This window comes from Plectropomus leopardus, chromosome 23 (genome assembly GCF_026936395.1).
Source record: "Plectropomus leopardus strain MGB_pleo_1.0 chromosome 23, ASM2693639v1, whole genome shotgun sequence".
Classification (NCBI taxonomy): Eukaryota; Metazoa; Chordata; class Actinopteri; order Perciformes; family Serranidae; genus Plectropomus; species Plectropomus leopardus.
In genome coordinates this window covers 15,311,736-15,327,995 of record NC_142198.1, presented here as the reverse complement: position 1 = coordinate 15,327,995, position 16,260 = coordinate 15,311,736, and the positions used below count along the sequence as shown (strand labels likewise).

At 38.6% G+C, this 16,260-nt stretch overlaps 2 protein-coding genes across 3 annotated transcripts in view; both read right to left on the bottom strand.

Moving 5' to 3' along the window:
• LOC121962193 (actin-binding protein WASF3) overlaps positions 1–7,002 on the bottom strand; it is a 49,573-nt gene extending 42,571 nt beyond the window's left edge. The window contains 2 exon segments of the mRNA XM_088073694.1: positions 4,998–5,279; positions 6,710–7,002. The gene's annotated coding sequence lies outside the window, so the exon portion shown is untranslated.
• A 2,889-nt stretch (positions 7,003–9,891) lies between these two features.
• The window catches only part of htr2cl1 (5-hydroxytryptamine (serotonin) receptor 2C, G protein-coupled-like 1), a 155,881-nt gene continuing 149,512 nt past the window's right edge, over positions 9,892–16,260 (bottom strand). For both annotated transcript variants that reach the window (XM_042512686.2, XM_088073787.1), the window contains exon 10: positions 9,892–15,902. In XM_042512686.2, the coding sequence (XP_042368620.2) occupies positions 15,330–15,902 (573 nt within the window). In that variant the 3' untranslated portion in view covers positions 9,892–15,329. The remainder of the gene's footprint in view (positions 15,903–16,260) is intronic.

The window sequence follows — 16,260 nt, the reverse complement described above, 5'->3', positions numbered from 1 at the left end:
AAACGTATACGCATGATATGCCTTCTACCCAGGGACAGAGTGCGAACGACTCCTGAAATACAGATTACTGTGAAAACACACCGCTTACCTCTGGAATCCTAATCATCCTCAGTGCTTCAGCAGAGAAACAGCACAGGATAAAGCAGCAGCTTTAAATCTCTAGCAAAGACTCTGCAAGGTGCTGGCACACAAAAATATACAAAGCAAGATGGAAGGCTGTTTTCGGGTTGGCGGCTGTCCATTTCTCAAATCAGACAGTGGACATTTTATGTATTTTCTCCTTTAGTGATGAAACTGGGAGCCTACACCTCATGTACAGGCAGCAAAATTACCCTGATATTCCAGCAACCCTCACTTTCAGAGGCGACATTCAGACTTCAGAGTGCAGCACAAAGGCAATACGTTTTGTTTACACCACAGCTTCAAAACAAATCTTGCGTCAGAAAAGACGCATAAAAAAAACAGAGAACAGAGGCAAAAAGAGGAAGACCAAAGTGATCCGACTGTTTTGATACTCTAAAATAGTATACATACAGAAAGTGGTGCTCACTTTAGGTGTATTGGACTGGCAACGTTGGGCATACTAATTAATAGAAAACCACAAACACGGATATTATCTGATGTTAGTCAGTATTTAGAAGCAGCTATCTCCTCTGTAGTATAACGACATCTATTAAATATCCCAAAGTAGCTCTAAAACAGCTATCTGAAAGTTTCATTCCTTTACATGAGCAACAGATGATATATGGATTCCAGTTTATTGGTCATTTATTAAGAGGCACTCTCAGTTTCAATTATGGCTAACAGCTTTTGAAAAAACAAAATGCAGTATGTTAGTTGGCTGTAAGTGTATTTTTTAAATAAACAATATTATATTAACTGTTTTATTTGTGAAGGAAGGTTAATCATTTTGAGTGCCCTCTCTGTTTTTGTTATTTATTGTTTTTATGTGTGTGCTTCCCCTTTACTGTAAGTGAATATTTAAAAAACTATTTGTTTTTTGAATCTATATTTTCCATCATATCACTTTTTATGCCACTGATGCATCGTGTCCACTGTTATTGGGATTATTCTCTTGTTTAAAACAAAAAAAATATTGCTTTGTGATTTAATAATAAATGCATGAAAGAGTTAAGCAAAAAAGGAACTGCCAAATCACTTTTTAATGATTGTTAGTTAATATCTTTTTTTGGTTTTGGTCTGTCTATAGAAGTAACTTAAGATGTTTTGCTGGCTCAGCTTTCTTATTATTTCCAGCGCTTTTTAAAATAAATTTAATCGTTTAAAGAAAAAGCTGATTATTACAGGACAGAATTGTGTTGCTAAAGGTTTGATGCAAAGACGCCATTTTCATGTCTACATGCTAAATACGAAGTCAGCAGGCCATCAGCTTAGCCTTGCAAGACTGGGAAGTGGGAGCAAACTAATAGCTTGGCTACAGCTCCAACTACATGCAGCTCTAAACTTTAATAATAAACCTGTCTTGGTTGTTTAATCTGCACACAAACAGATTTATAAAAAGAGAAATTGGGATTTCACCAAACTACTTGTGGTTTTGCTAATCTAGTATGCTAGCTGTAGTTTAATATTTACCATACAAACATAAGATGGGTGTCAATCTTCTCATACAACTTAGGCAAGTTAATAAACATAATTTCGTAAAATTAATTGGGAAAAACTGTTAGCTGAGGGACCAGAGTCAACAGTGGGATTTATGCCTGCGAGTATTCTGCAGATTTATTCTCATTTTGAAACAAACTTCCTCAAAACAAAGTCCTTATTTCAGTGTATTTACTCATTAAAAATGTGTTATCACTCGAGTCCGAGGAGACTGTGGACAAGGCAGGAAAAAAAAAATCTGTGAATATCAGCAAACTAGGAATCCCTCTGGGAAAAAAATGGGAAGTGTGCATCTAAAAAGCACTAGAAAGCCCCCAAAAATATCCTTTGTGCCCTCAGCAGAAAACATGTCTTTGTCTACCAGCACATCACCCCACTTTGTCTTTGCTTCACTTCCTGACATTAAGTTACTGTGTAACTGAATGTGTGTATGTATAGTTATGCATCATATGCGTGTTTGAGCGTTTATGCTTGTTTAGCGCTCAGCCGTCTTTGCCCTCCTTCCTCGATGATTCGCTTACGTAAGGAATCAGCGCAAGCTTGTCTGAGCACTGTCTCTCATGAATACAACTCTGTACTGTACAGCAGCTTCTAGCACACACACACACACACACACACACACACACAAAGAAAACCTATTATCTAATCACTTTTCGCCTGGGCTGGAGTCTAGACTTGAAAGGACTCAGTTGCTGTTCACAGAATTGGACTCAGTACATTTGTTAATGGTAGAGTGGTTATTTTCACTGGTTGAAAAACTGTTTAGATTTGCAGGGCCCTCACATTTACTACCAAGTTTATACAGTAAGAACATTGTTGTGTCAGATTCACTTTGTGGCGTGTATGTCCTAGTAAATTTGAGAAATTAAACATACAAAGACTAATGAGTGCCCTGTGGATTTGCTGTTTTAGCAGTCTGGCAATTATTCCCCAGTTTTCCCTTATGGGCCTTGAAAGCAGATGATTGGTTTAAAAGTTAAAATTAAGAGAAAAATAGGGTTATCAGAGGTCAAGAACAACAACCAAGTAGGATTACCAAAAGACATGTATACAGCCTATGAACGGAGAGTTCTGTCTGTACTCTGGTTCGTGTCATGAATGTTTGTGCACGTTTTCTTAAACATCTATATTAGGCTTGGGCAATGTGTATTTTTCTTATGATATTGAAATTTCACCAAGGTATATGGTATGTTACAGTATTAGTGTGCAACACTACCAAGACCCCCACGTCCCTGTTTGCTGTCCTGTTTTGATGTTCCAATTTGAGCTGAAACAAACAATAAAAAATGGCAAATCTGCTGATAATTTGGGGTATCTTATTAATTGTTTGGTCCACATAATGTCTGGAAATATTGGACCAAATATCCCATGATCCCAAGGAACATCTTGAAATTGTTTTATCAAATCAGTGGTTTAAACCCCAAATATATTCAATTTACATTACCATGAAATAGGGGTGGGGATCAAAAGAGGCCCCCACAATACAATACTATCACAATACTTAAGGCACAACATACAAATTCTGCAATTTAAACGTTTTGCGATATGCTGAGTATTACAATAGCATATATTGCAAATTATTACCTTTTTCCCAACTGCAAATTATTTCAATTAAGTTTGACATCTGTTTTATCTAATAGGTTTTGAGTCTGTTCATCTTAATTCAGTCATTGTTAGTACAGCAAAATGTATATATTGGACTGAAAAAGCAATTAATATTATCCTCGTAGGCTATCAAAAGTTTAATTTGCAATATTAATAATTTATCAAATAAAGAGATATTTAATGTTGATTTATTGACAGTTAAGACATGCAAAATATTGCAATAGTACTACACATTTGAAAATGAAATCAGATGTTTTTGCTTGATAAAGGGCTTAAACATTCATACTTCAAAGCAATTATCAAAATGGTTGCTGAGTAATTTAATAGTGATTGAATAATCGAGTCTGAATGATCAAATCTGACAAGTGGGCTCTGCTATAAACTTCCTGTACTGCTGATGATCACTTTGATAAGACACATCTGAATTAATTATAATTTCTTGCAATTCTGGATTACTTCCCTTAGGAATTCAAGCAGACAAATCCTTGACTTCTAGCAATTTTCCACCACAGTTTCAGTCTTTGTACCATTATCATTTGACTGTTGCTCACATTAAACAACATATACATACTATAATCTGCACAAACCCGAAAAGGTTGCCTAGATTCAGATCTCAGCAGGCCTTTCACAAACTGAGTACAGGGAATCAACAAGCAGAGGTAAGCAACAGGAGCAACGCCAAGGGCAGCAAAATGGGCCACAATATAAAGATGGGCAAGTGCAAAAATAAGAAAAAATAAGTGCAAAAAGAGCTGACTATCACATACATGTCATCAAAAATAAAAAATGTTACGTATATTTCATTATAAATTTTAATTTACACAATTAAAATAATTGATACATAGCATGCGGGTATCAATATAGAATTGCCACACAAAATATGACAATAATGCTGGATCGACCCAATATTGGATCGCTTCTTTTAGGAATTCAAACAAACAAGTGATTGATTCCTCACAGTTTTTCCTGTACAATTTAAGTGTTTGAAATATCAATATTTTGCCCCTTGTTTTCATAAAATGCTGTGGCTCTTATAATCTGCACAAATTCAGATTTCAACTGGCCTTTTACAGACTGAGGACAGGGAATCAACTAGCAGAGGTTAGCAACAGCAACAGGAGCAACAAAATGAGTGCAGAAATCAAAAGAGCGGACTTTTACATATCTATGCTCTAAATTAAACCATTTAATATATATTTCATGATGCATTTAAGTATTTGCTGTTTATTTGACGCATTTTGAATGTCAAATATGGGAATTTCTGACGCAGAATAGGGTGCATTTGAGGCTATTCAGCCTGTAGTTCAAGACACATCTCCTCACCAAACCCCACGTGAAAAACACGCTATTTTAGCAGTATGTTGAGACCCTGGCACAGACTAATCCTCCACACACCTCCCCATTTAAGCCCTACTGCTCTCTTTCTAGTCCCGCCACAAGCGTGTTCCCTGCCAAATCCTATGACACATCCAACCAGCTGGTGACATTTTGTTGCGGGCGGTAACGGAGACACACCTGACCAGAGCGCTGGAAACGACGGACGGTCACGAATAAAATGGAGTGAGGGACATTCAAGGCTGCAGATAAATGGGCGCTAATTAGTACGCATGCAGCTCAACCTGCTGCCTCTCCATCAGTGCGGGCGCATTGTGTTTTCTGCGTGTGTGCGCGATGCAATAACAATAACAAACGCGCCCTCCCTCCCTGTACGTGCTCCCACAGGAGGCACACCGTTGCTGTCACATGCAAAGCGGATTTAAAATCACATTTACCTGGCTGCGGTCTCCGCCGTCACCTCCTTCTCTCGTTTAGTTAAATGCGTCTCTCCGGTGCTTCTCTGCTGCTCTGCATTTCATTTCAGGTCGCCCATGTTCGCAGCTCGATGGATGGATGGAGAGAGGTGGTGGAGGAGGAGGAAGAGGAGGAGGAGGAAGAGGAGCGGAAGCCTTTGAAGTGAGGAAATCTGGGTCCCTGCTCGCGACCCAGCTGCGTGGACTGGATTTATGTCGTTTCCAAGGCAGCGTCCGTCGTCCTGACGAGCGTCAAGTTGCAGCCTGTCGTAAAGAAAGGCCACTACCGCATTACTTTCAAAATAAAAGCCTTACGCTAACTTCCTAAACAAGGGGAAACACAAGATAGACCTAAAAATGAGAAATGATTTCTAAAAAAAAAAAAAAAGATATTTCAAAATGGTTTTTTAGATTACTTTTTTTTAAAAAAAATATTATTTCAGTTGTTTTTATCCAAAATTTGTGTTATTAATTCGCCTGAATTTGAAGGTATAACCACTGATGATAGCAGCAAAATATGTATCAGCTAGATGCTTTACCTACATTACATCTTAACTGTCTGTCAAATAAACATTTTTTAAAAATGTAAATACATTAAATATACAATACTAATATTACAAAGGCTTTCCTGCCACAATTGCAATTTCTACTTTTTTTCTACTTATTACCGCTTTTTGTGCAGTAAAATTAACATGGGATGCGCTTTTTAATTTGTATGCAACAAATGTCCCTTCAAACGGGAAGTGAATCAGACAATCCTCAAAAATTATACAAAATAAGAGCTGTTGGTTAAAGTTTTAGTATGTCGTGACACATACATGCATTGGTGTTTAAACTATACACTTTAGTTTAGCCTACATATAAATATTCTACTAATTACAAAATAAACCTAGTTGCTAGTTAGGTATAACTAGGTAAAACTAAGGGATTAGGGAACAGGGAGATGGCTAGTGTATGACTGTTTTAAAAAAATATATACTTTCTTATATACTTTAAATATAATTTCCTGAAAGCCTCCCTGAGTGACTGGGGGTAAACGCATGGCCGTCCCTTCACCATAAATAACCAAATTTCACAGTTTCTGTAAATGATAAATGGTGTGATTTTGGAGACTTTTAAGAGGAAAACATGCTTTTCAACCCTTTTTGTGGTTCTGATACGACCATTAAAATGAAATGTCCCACCCTGCTGCTGAATCAAAAACAGAGCCCCTCCACCATACTCAAAAAACTATCTGGAGTGCCTCCCCACATTTGCACCGCTGGAAAATAACGAACAGTCCCTAATGCAATTTAATAGACGAGCCCAGCCCGGCAATAAAGCCCGCTTTCATTAAAGTAATAATGTTCTAAGTTTGTAGAAACTTTTTTGGAGGCGTTGCGTCAACATTTTGGAAGTCCACAGGCTGTATTTGATGTGCTTTTGAATTGTATTACATTATACTGACTTGTGTTTTTATTATTGACTCTACCCTTGCTTATATACTATAAAGCATTGTGTACCAGGGGTTTAACTTTCGATGTAAAACATTAAATATGGACAAAAAGACGATGACAAGGATGGATGTTCCTTGTTGATAGTTGATAGTTGATCGAGTCAAACACATATAAACTTTACAATGTAAGTTTTACAAAAGTGCTGTGTTTTGGTCACAAGTAGCACTAAAAAAAGAAAGAAAAAGAAATGTTACTTACCTCACTTAATTCTTCATTTTTTGCTTGAAAATGTTTGTAATTTTGTCGCAATGCTGTCGAAGAAGAGGCTAACCAGATTTGTTTGAAACGTCAACTAGCTAAACAAACTACAAAGCGCAAACGCTGCACATAAGGCTAAAACGACAATAACATATCACTCCAAATGATGGTATTACTGTCGTTGTCGACGTTAATATAAAAGTACAATGGTTCAGTAGTGCAAAAACGATTTTAAGTGACTTTATATCGAAAGTTAAATGTCTTTACTACTGGCGTTTGTGGTCCTGCCTCGCGCTAGCTTGACGCAGTTCAAACAAATCAGGGAGCTGCAGCAAATCGGCGGCGCATGCGTACCCGAAGTGCTCCGACTTCAGCCGATGATAGCCGAGGCCACCACCCACTCCATCGAGTAACATGGGTGAGTGCTGCTGCGGGCCTCTGGGAATATAACACGCACAGATTACATGTAAACACGTGGAATAATGAACTGAAGAGGTTTTTTTTTACAATTCAGATACACAAGTTAATTTTCACAGGCATCGTTTTACCAATACAGATAATAGAATAAAACCTGCTTTTCTTTATTATATTGTATAGACTATTTTTGGACACATTTAAAAATAGCCCCATGGGATCATTTTAAGATACTGTCAGATCTGTAGAAATGTAACGTAATTTTTATCATGAAAAGTTAAGTCTATGACAATTAAAAAGTGTAAATACTATGCAGGAGAGGTTAGAAGCCAAACATAGTTCATGGAGATGCCTCCTCTATAAATAACCATAATCATACATTACAAAAAAAGAAAAGAAAAAAAAAACTCTTAAGTAGAACAAAACATAATAGACTAGTTTACATTAAATACAGTATTTGTTGGTTTTGATCTAGGCCAATTTTTCATGCATATCTTCCCGACAATTTGCACAACTTGTAAGTCTATAATATTTATTTTAGTATTTTTTCCCCGTGTAATAAGACCAACATACAGTGTAGTGCAGTCACAGAGTTCTGCTATTTTGCAGCTCCACCGCTCAGCGGCGCTGTTGCTTTGTATTTGAGGCAGGACTCTCCTCCTGCAGGCTGCTGTCCGTGGTGCTGATTTAGATGCTGCAAACAAACGCTGAGAGGGAGACAACCTGGTTTTAAAACATAAGCATGCACAAAAAACCTAAAATAAGAGGCAAAGCACTGTAAGAAACTGTCACGTTGGGGTTCTTGTTGTCTCACTTTGTGGGTTTTACTGACTTTGATAGTTTACAGACTGTGATTATTTGCTTTAGCCTACTGTGGCGCCACCTTGTGGATTTGCGTGGCAATCACACATGGCTATCCAGTTGGGTGAGGCTGCAGGATCTCTGCTTTTATTTTAAAGGTGCAGTAAGTAACTTATTAACTTTATCAACCTCTATTCACACATCCAATTGAAACAACAGCAAAACAGTCAGTTTGTGGCACAACTTTCTCTGGCCTGTTGATTAAGGGACTGTTCCTTATTTCTGAGAGGGGAGGGAGTGACACAAATTTGGAGACACTTCATGTATTTTTTAAGCATTGGGGAGGGAGGTTATGTTTTTTAAAAAATATTATTTGGCATAGGAGATGGATATTCAACTTTAAATGGTCATGTTTTGTATTTTCTTTTTAATATTCTAAGAACCCCCCAAAACATTAGTGGGTTTGAAAAGAATGCTATTCTTTAAAAATCTAAAAAGTCACACTATTTATCATAGCCAGAAACCATGAAAATAAAGTTATTTATGGTGGAGGGAGGTCTATGCATGTTCCCCGAGTCACTCAGGGAAGCGCAAGGAAAAATATCTGTAGTTTCAGGGAGGGTCAAGCAATTAAAAGAAATGAAGATGCACCCCAGCCACCCCCCTTCTCTGATAAATAAGGAACAGTCCCTAATTTCTCAGAAATTTGATGAATTCTATATTTTTCACTGTTAAAGTCTTCACATTCCTTGGACAATTTATACATTTTAACTTTATTCGATCATATGTGTCCTGATTTTTGCAATACTTGTTTTCATCTTTAATTTGATTTTCTTTTATTATGTTTATGTTATGCACCAATACACCAATATAAAATTCCTTGTGCATAAAAGTGTATAAAAACAGATTTCAATTTTGAATGAGGTCAACTTTTCACCACACAGTAGAAGTGCATGTATAGATTTTTTTCAGCATAAGCTACTCAAATCAGAGCACAGATCTAGCATCACTTAACAGTGTATCATGACACAAAAATGTAACAATAGTGCATTTAATCATTACCTTTTGGGCTTTGAGGCCTTCTTATCTCATGTAGAGTACCATCATTTATCACTAAAGAGCTGGAAATCCATGTGTAGTTTCAAATGGAGTGTATTTTGTGAGAAATATCAGAACTAGTCATTTGCAACAAGCCATGTGCAGACCTATTTCATGGTCATCTTGTGCAATTAAGCTCTACCTACCTGCATCACACTGAGTGACTCATACGATTTAAAAAAAAGTGGGTATAGTACTCATATCATGAGGGTTTTCTGCATGGCTCAATGGGCAGAGCACGGCACTGAAACACAGCCAAGGCTAAGAGTTTAATGAGCTCCAGGTTCAGCTCTTTTCATGGCACTGTAAAGCACTTTGGGATAAAAGCTCCCACTGATTGGCAGAATAAAAGGACATAATAGTAGAGCAGACTGGGCAGCCATCGCAGGGAGCTGGGACCTATACTGTTATTATTAAATTCCCCAAATTTCACAGCTAGGTGTGTAGCTGTTAATCATCAGTAGGGAGAAATTCTAAGCAGTGCAGGAACTTTTAACAGGAGGGTTGCTGCACTGTTACTCTGTGGTGGGTTGAAAGAAATGCTCAGTCAAATTTGAATGCAGTCATTGTTTCCGTTTCTTATTTGTTTTTTAAGTCTCAACACTGATTCCATAACTTGTTTGTGTTTGTAAATTCAGAAGAGGATTTACAGGAGAGTCTGGTCCACTGGAGACTTAAGCAGAACAAGGTGAAAAGAAAATTAGAATTAAAATAAAATCAAATCAAATCAAATAAAATCAAATAAAATACATGATAGTAGTAGTAGCAGTAGTAGTAGTGGTAATAATAATAATAATAATAACAACAACAACAATGATATTAATAATTATAACTGTAATAATGATAAGACAATTGTCCACACATTAGAATAATATTTTAATAAATAAATAGCAGCATCACACAGAAAAAAAAGAAAATATACATTGTGTGGATGATGGCATAATCATTGTATAAACTTAAAATGTGTCGTAGACAAACATTCACAATTAAAATGGTATAAAAAACAGCCACTGCATAACAGAAGAAGGTTCAACACATAAAAAAGGTAGCTAACCCATGAGCGCCGGATCATACAAGAGCGAGACAAACCAGACAACTGGTGTGTGTCAATGCAGACGAGCATTGGAGGATGCTGACACGTCTGGGTTCAAGAGTCAAAGTTTAATGCAGGGAAGGGGCGTTGGGAGAAGTTGGGTTTGCCAAACTCTTGAACAACCTGCAGCTCTGGCTATTCTCAGAGACGTTTAGTGACAGAGTTACATGTTTGGGAAGATAAGTGAGACAGCTTGTGGGGTTAAGTTTGGACTATAGGTTTCACTGGTCAGTATGAAAAAGTTTGCCATGCCTTATGGAAATCTGCATGTTGAGGTATTGAGTCCGGTTTCTGTGGTAATTGGGCATATTATTTTGGATATGAAATGCACCTGCTGCTATCCTGATTATTAACTTTGGTTTAAACAAAGCTTCTGTTGTACACATTACATTTCCCTTTTTATTTTTTGTGAACCTCCGACCTTAAAGCTCAAACTGCATGGTTATATCTTGTTGACAAGTTGTGGTTTTAAAAGGAAGCCACAAGTCATGGCAAAGAAAAATAGTTCCAGCAAAAAACTCAAAACTTCAATTTGTCTGTTGTTTTGTGGTTTAAAAATTAACACAGAAAGTGTTTGGTAATTTCTATCTGTAAGTTTTTGTTTAGCCTTGGACAGAGCCAGGCTAGCCGTTCCCCCTGCTTTTAGTGTTCATGCTAAGATAGGCTAACCATCTCTTAGCACGAGCTTAAATATTGCGCTGAAGCATTTCTGGATGGATTTTTCCTTTAAGCTAGTGCATATACACCAATACACTAATGAATTTTCTAAAGCAGTTGCACAAAACATTGCTGCCTGAAGGCCTGGAGAGGCAAAAAGCCCAAATCAGCCCTCTTTGAATGTATTAGTGTGAAACTCTGTCAATAAACGACTCCTACTATTTCTATACACACCAGACCTGGAGCGAATTATTAGTTGAAATCCCTCCAGATACTTTCACAGAGTGATTGCTTTCATCTGTCTGGACCCCGAGTCGGACAGGATTGGCATCTGCGGGGACAACCCAATTCAATCCGTTGTGCCTGACACAATCGATAAAAACCCAGAAAAGTTACTGAATCAATCTCAGATAGCAATTTCAGCCAGGTCTGGTACACACACAGGTACACGGGAAACATATAGTTATTACATTGCGACATACTGAGTTGGCTGGCCTGGCTGTAGCTCTTTGTTTGCTCACACCTGGACGGATCAAACATGACCCATTCAACTTCGTTCAGAGAGTCCTCTCTTCTCCGTTTTGTTTTTATTGTTGGTTATTTTGCATTTTGATAAAAATGAAATGCCTGCAGGAATTGCAAGCAGTTTCTAATTTGCATTTTGTCGATTGCTCTTTGTTTGTTCCTTCTATCCTTCCTGTGCCGTTTCGCTCCTTCCGAATATTAAAGAGAGAAAAAAAATAACAGAGTGAGGCAGAGAGGACCTTTTGAACATCACTTCAAACATGCACGATATTTGTGGGCCGAGCCTCGGTTTTTGCCGGCTTGCCAACATTAGCTCATGTAGACCTCTCCTCGTGGAGAGAAAAGTGGCAAGTGACCACTGTGTAAGTCTGTAGCATACAAATAGTGGATAAATTATACAGAGATGCACAGAATTAGAATGAAGCGACTCCCAGTTCTTATGTTTCATTCTAATTGTATGCAGAGGTGGCTGCAGACCTCAGGCTCTGGATTTGATTGGTCCACTGCAGGCTTCGCCTTTGCTCTTTGACCTTGACAAAGGGATTATGGGTAATATAAAGGGGGTTTACATTCAAATGTTTGTAATTTTGGCTGTCCTGGGGCTGAAGGGAGTATTACCAAAATGAAATATTGATCACTGAGTAAAGTGACATCTATTTTGATAAGATAATAGCTAGGCTGTAAGGAAACGCAGTAATTAAATCTGTAGCTATCAGTATTTTTTTGCATTTAAAGGGGTACTCCAGCAAATTAGTATTGCTTTCCCAAAATATCAAGAAACTAAAAAAAAGACAGATTAAACAAAGACTGGCACAAACTGTAGCAACAGAGGCTGAGATACCCTGACTTTTAGTCTCAGTCTCCACAAACACTACAATTCCCACAATGCAATGCATGTTCCTGTCGCCAAAATGACCACATATTCAATCCTCAGACATCCACCTTTAAGAAAGGCTTTCTGTAAACATATTTATTCTCAAGCCCAAAGCGAGATAACCAAGATGACATCACAACCTAGTCTTACAAAAAAATGTGAAATGACAGTGACCTCAACAATGTACACATTGGGCCGTGGGTAATTTTACGCGCCTATGTAGTATAAAGAGCACAAAAGTCTGTGTCGGGAGGAGTTTGGGATGGTGGATGGATCAAACAAACACCAGACTTCCACCTGTGTGTCACTTGAGAAACTCAAAGTCAATATTGACTTTGTTAAACTTAACCTACTTACATCCTTTAAATAGTTGTATCACTTAGTTTCCACTTATGTTGTACTTATGTTCTGTACATAACAAACATAGAGTTTTGTTGCCTAAACCCAACCACCATGTAACTCCAACACAAAATGTGATTCAGCTGTGGTCATCTCACAGTCTTCTGTGAGATCATGTTGGGCATCATTATGACAGGAGACTGGTGTTCAGAAACATGTAAAACCGAGTCAACTTCAAGTTATTTTAAGGTACGACATCACCATGTTTGTTTTCCTAAACCTGACCTACATAACTTCACTGCAAGTATATCATTTTCTGTTAAGTACATACATTTACGATAGTATGAAACATCACTGGTGGCGTACTTTCATTAGATATCTGACCAACCATTTTCACGTAATTCCAACACAATATGTGACATCACTACATAAATCAGTGTAAAAGGGTGAGGCCATTTCACATATTTCTGTGTGACCATGTTGGACATCACTATTACATCATCAAGTTAATTTCCATGACACTGGAAAGCTTATTCAGAACTACCGAAGACATTAGATGAGTAAACTGAACTTGATGTGTAAAAATGCTGGAGTGTCCCTTTAAAGGATGCCTTAAAGCATTACTTTTCTTAATGTATGTCCTTTACAACACAACCATTAAGCTCTATTGAACTAATAACAATATGCGCACGAGTTTCAGGTTATATCTCCTACATTAGGTCCTGTTGCTAAGAATTCTAAATTTGCCACCTTTTAAAATCCACACAACACTGAATCATTTTCTAAGGCAGTATATTGCAGACATTTCAGCTGATGGAAGTGGAGGAATCGTGCCGCCTTTCAGATGTCGATAAAACGTGGGAGGAGGGAGGGCGAGAAAATCAGCGTGACAGAGCTGTGAGGGTTGGTGACCTGTCTTGATAGAGTCAGGGGTCTGTCTCTTAGCGTATTGACTTTCTGTCCGTTTTATGCGACAGATGAAATCTAAAGCTATTTGGTCCTTGAGTCACACTCTGGTGACTCGGGCCGAACAGACTGTAAAGCAGTCAGAGATCAAGGAGTCTGATTTTAACGTTTGTGACCATCGAGGTAGAGGTCAAAACTGCAATTCTTAGAGATATTGGTAAGCTTTTCACCTTAGAACCAATCATCGGAGCATACATACGACCGCAATGCTAAGTAGCAGCTTAGTCAAACGCAAAGCTTATTGCCTAAATGTAATTGTAAATGTTCCCTCTGTCCTCTCTGGCTTTCACTGGGCTGTCTGAGCAGATTTTGGCTGGTTTGGCTTTTGGAGAGAAAAAGCCTGACGTAATGGCTGAATAAAAATCCTTCACAAAACATAAACTTCCTTTTCATTCAATAATGTATCCTTCATAATGTGCTCTAAATCTCAAGCCCAGATTTATGCCCATGGATGAGGTTGATACTTTGATATGTATTCTGATAATATGATATAAATATTAAGCAGATTGCTGATTGTTGGCTCGACGCATTGCAACAATCACAAAGATGCATATGCTGAATTTGCATTATTAGACGTAGGGAAATATAGCTAGTTTTTCTTAATTAATGTGACATTGGATCCATGAAATTCCACTGTTGTTTGCAATCAGGGGTTAGGGTTAGTGAGATCTTGGAAAGTAAGTTTGAAATTATTTTATAAGATTTATGAGGGTGGCAAATGAAAGTAATGATAGTAAGCTGTAGCTGATAAATAAAATCTCTATATGTTGTTCCTTTTAAGAATGACATCTGTGGAACATTTGTGCACTCTTGTATTAAAAAAATCACATTTACAATTTTAAATTGCTCCCTTTTTATTCTAAATTTTGTTGACTGATTTTAGTAAAAACTTTTAGAAGTTGGGACTTTTTAAAGTGATTGGTCAACAGAAGCAAGAGCCTGACTGTTGTGTTGGACCAAAGGCCTGCGCCATGTTATTTAGCTCTTTTATCCCCTTGTTCAATCCAAGGGAAGTGCCCTCTCTGTGTCGTTTGACCACCAGATGGCACTGTGAGTCCACCAGAGACCAGTGGCCATTGTACATTCCTTCATCTTGGTCCTCGAAGACAAACTTTGACTGCTGTAGCCTCCAGAAAGTTTCCTTTGCAGAAAAATCCCATTTCTGTTGGCTGAATGGTTTGATTATACATGCTGGAAAGGTTCATTGGGGTATATTCTATGACTGTTGTCAAGCTTGATCGGCACAAAAATAGATTTGGTTTAGTTTGCTTGGTGTAGAGAGAACCAGAGCTCGGACTGCATTTGGACTCTTTGAAGGCTTGAAGTCGTCATTTGACCTCAGCGGACGGCGCTCGACTCTGTAACCTGTATCAGTGGGACTCCGTCGAGGGCCGCCTGACTTCATACAAGCTTAACAACGAGAGTAAGCTCATCATTGCTTCTTGTCACACCCACTTTGTCCCTGTCTGGTACCTTAGTCCCCATGAAGTACACCACATTTTGTGACTGCAGAGCACATCTTCACGCTTTTGTCCTCCATTTGTGGTCTGAAAACCAACATTTTCACACCAAATAAAAAATAAACACATCTGAAATATTGGCTTTCATTCCAAAACTTTTTCATCTTAGAGGTTAACTTCTCTCTGATTTCTTTCACACATTGCTGTAAGTAGTGCACTTCAGTGTGGGGGATAAGGCTCTTCAACCAAGACTAGTCCTTTCACAATAAAATTACCCACTGCAGGTTTGCAGCCAATAAAAGGCTGCAAAGGTAGGCTTCCAGCACCAGCTTGCCGAAACGGCCCAGCGTCTGCAGGTTAAAAAAAGAAGACGACAAAAAAAAAAGCACGCAATCACACGCTGCTGGTGTGTTCTCTGGAGGCGGGGCTGTAGCTGATGAGTGACAGCTCCTGCTCCACCTCTGTTTCCGGCTCCGTCTCCGAAAGCATGCCGATGTTGTGGCATTCGGAGAGGCTCTGCGACACTATTCCGATTTGTGTCTCGTCGTCAGTCATGTCGTCCGGGTCCACCGTCAGCCTCCCGTTATCCCCCCTGCCACCGTTGCGACAGTTACTATTGCGGTCCATGCCATCTTTACCGTGACTGCCCATGAGAAGAGGCGTTACGGCGTGCGATGGGCACGGTGGGGGGACCAGGAGGGTTTTGCAACTCTGTCCAGCTGCGTTGGCCCCCACTTTGTACTGGCACCTGATGTAGCTGGAGAACGCTCTCCTGTAGGTCTTATTGAAGAGGGTGTAGACCAGAGGGTTCACTCCAGAGGAGATGTAGCCCACCCAGACGAAGACATTGAGGAGATCATTAAGCAAGGACTCATTGCAGGAGCCCCGGCACAGGACGAAGGTGACATTGGTGATGAAGAAGGGACACCACATGATGAGGAAGAGAAAGAAGACAATACCTAGGACCTAAAGAAAGAGAGATGATAGAAGTAAGATGTAAAAGTGACATAGGAGGAGAAAAATTGAACAATAAAGGAGAGAGTCAGCATAGAAATTGAATGAAAGAGAAAAAAGAAAATGTGCAATATTATGTAGGAGAAACAAGGAAAAGAAAAGAAAAAAAATAGGGGAAGAGGTTTGAAATCCCTTAACATAAAAAGTTTCTTTCAGTGGAAAAAAACAGTGGCTTGGGTGAGATATTTATTTGCATCTAGCTGTGCAGGTGCGAACTGCAACCAAGTGAAACTTCTCTCCTGTGCCAAACATGTAGGAGAAAACACAAAAATGCAAATGGCTCTTTCTAGAACCAGTGTTTAGTTTTGCC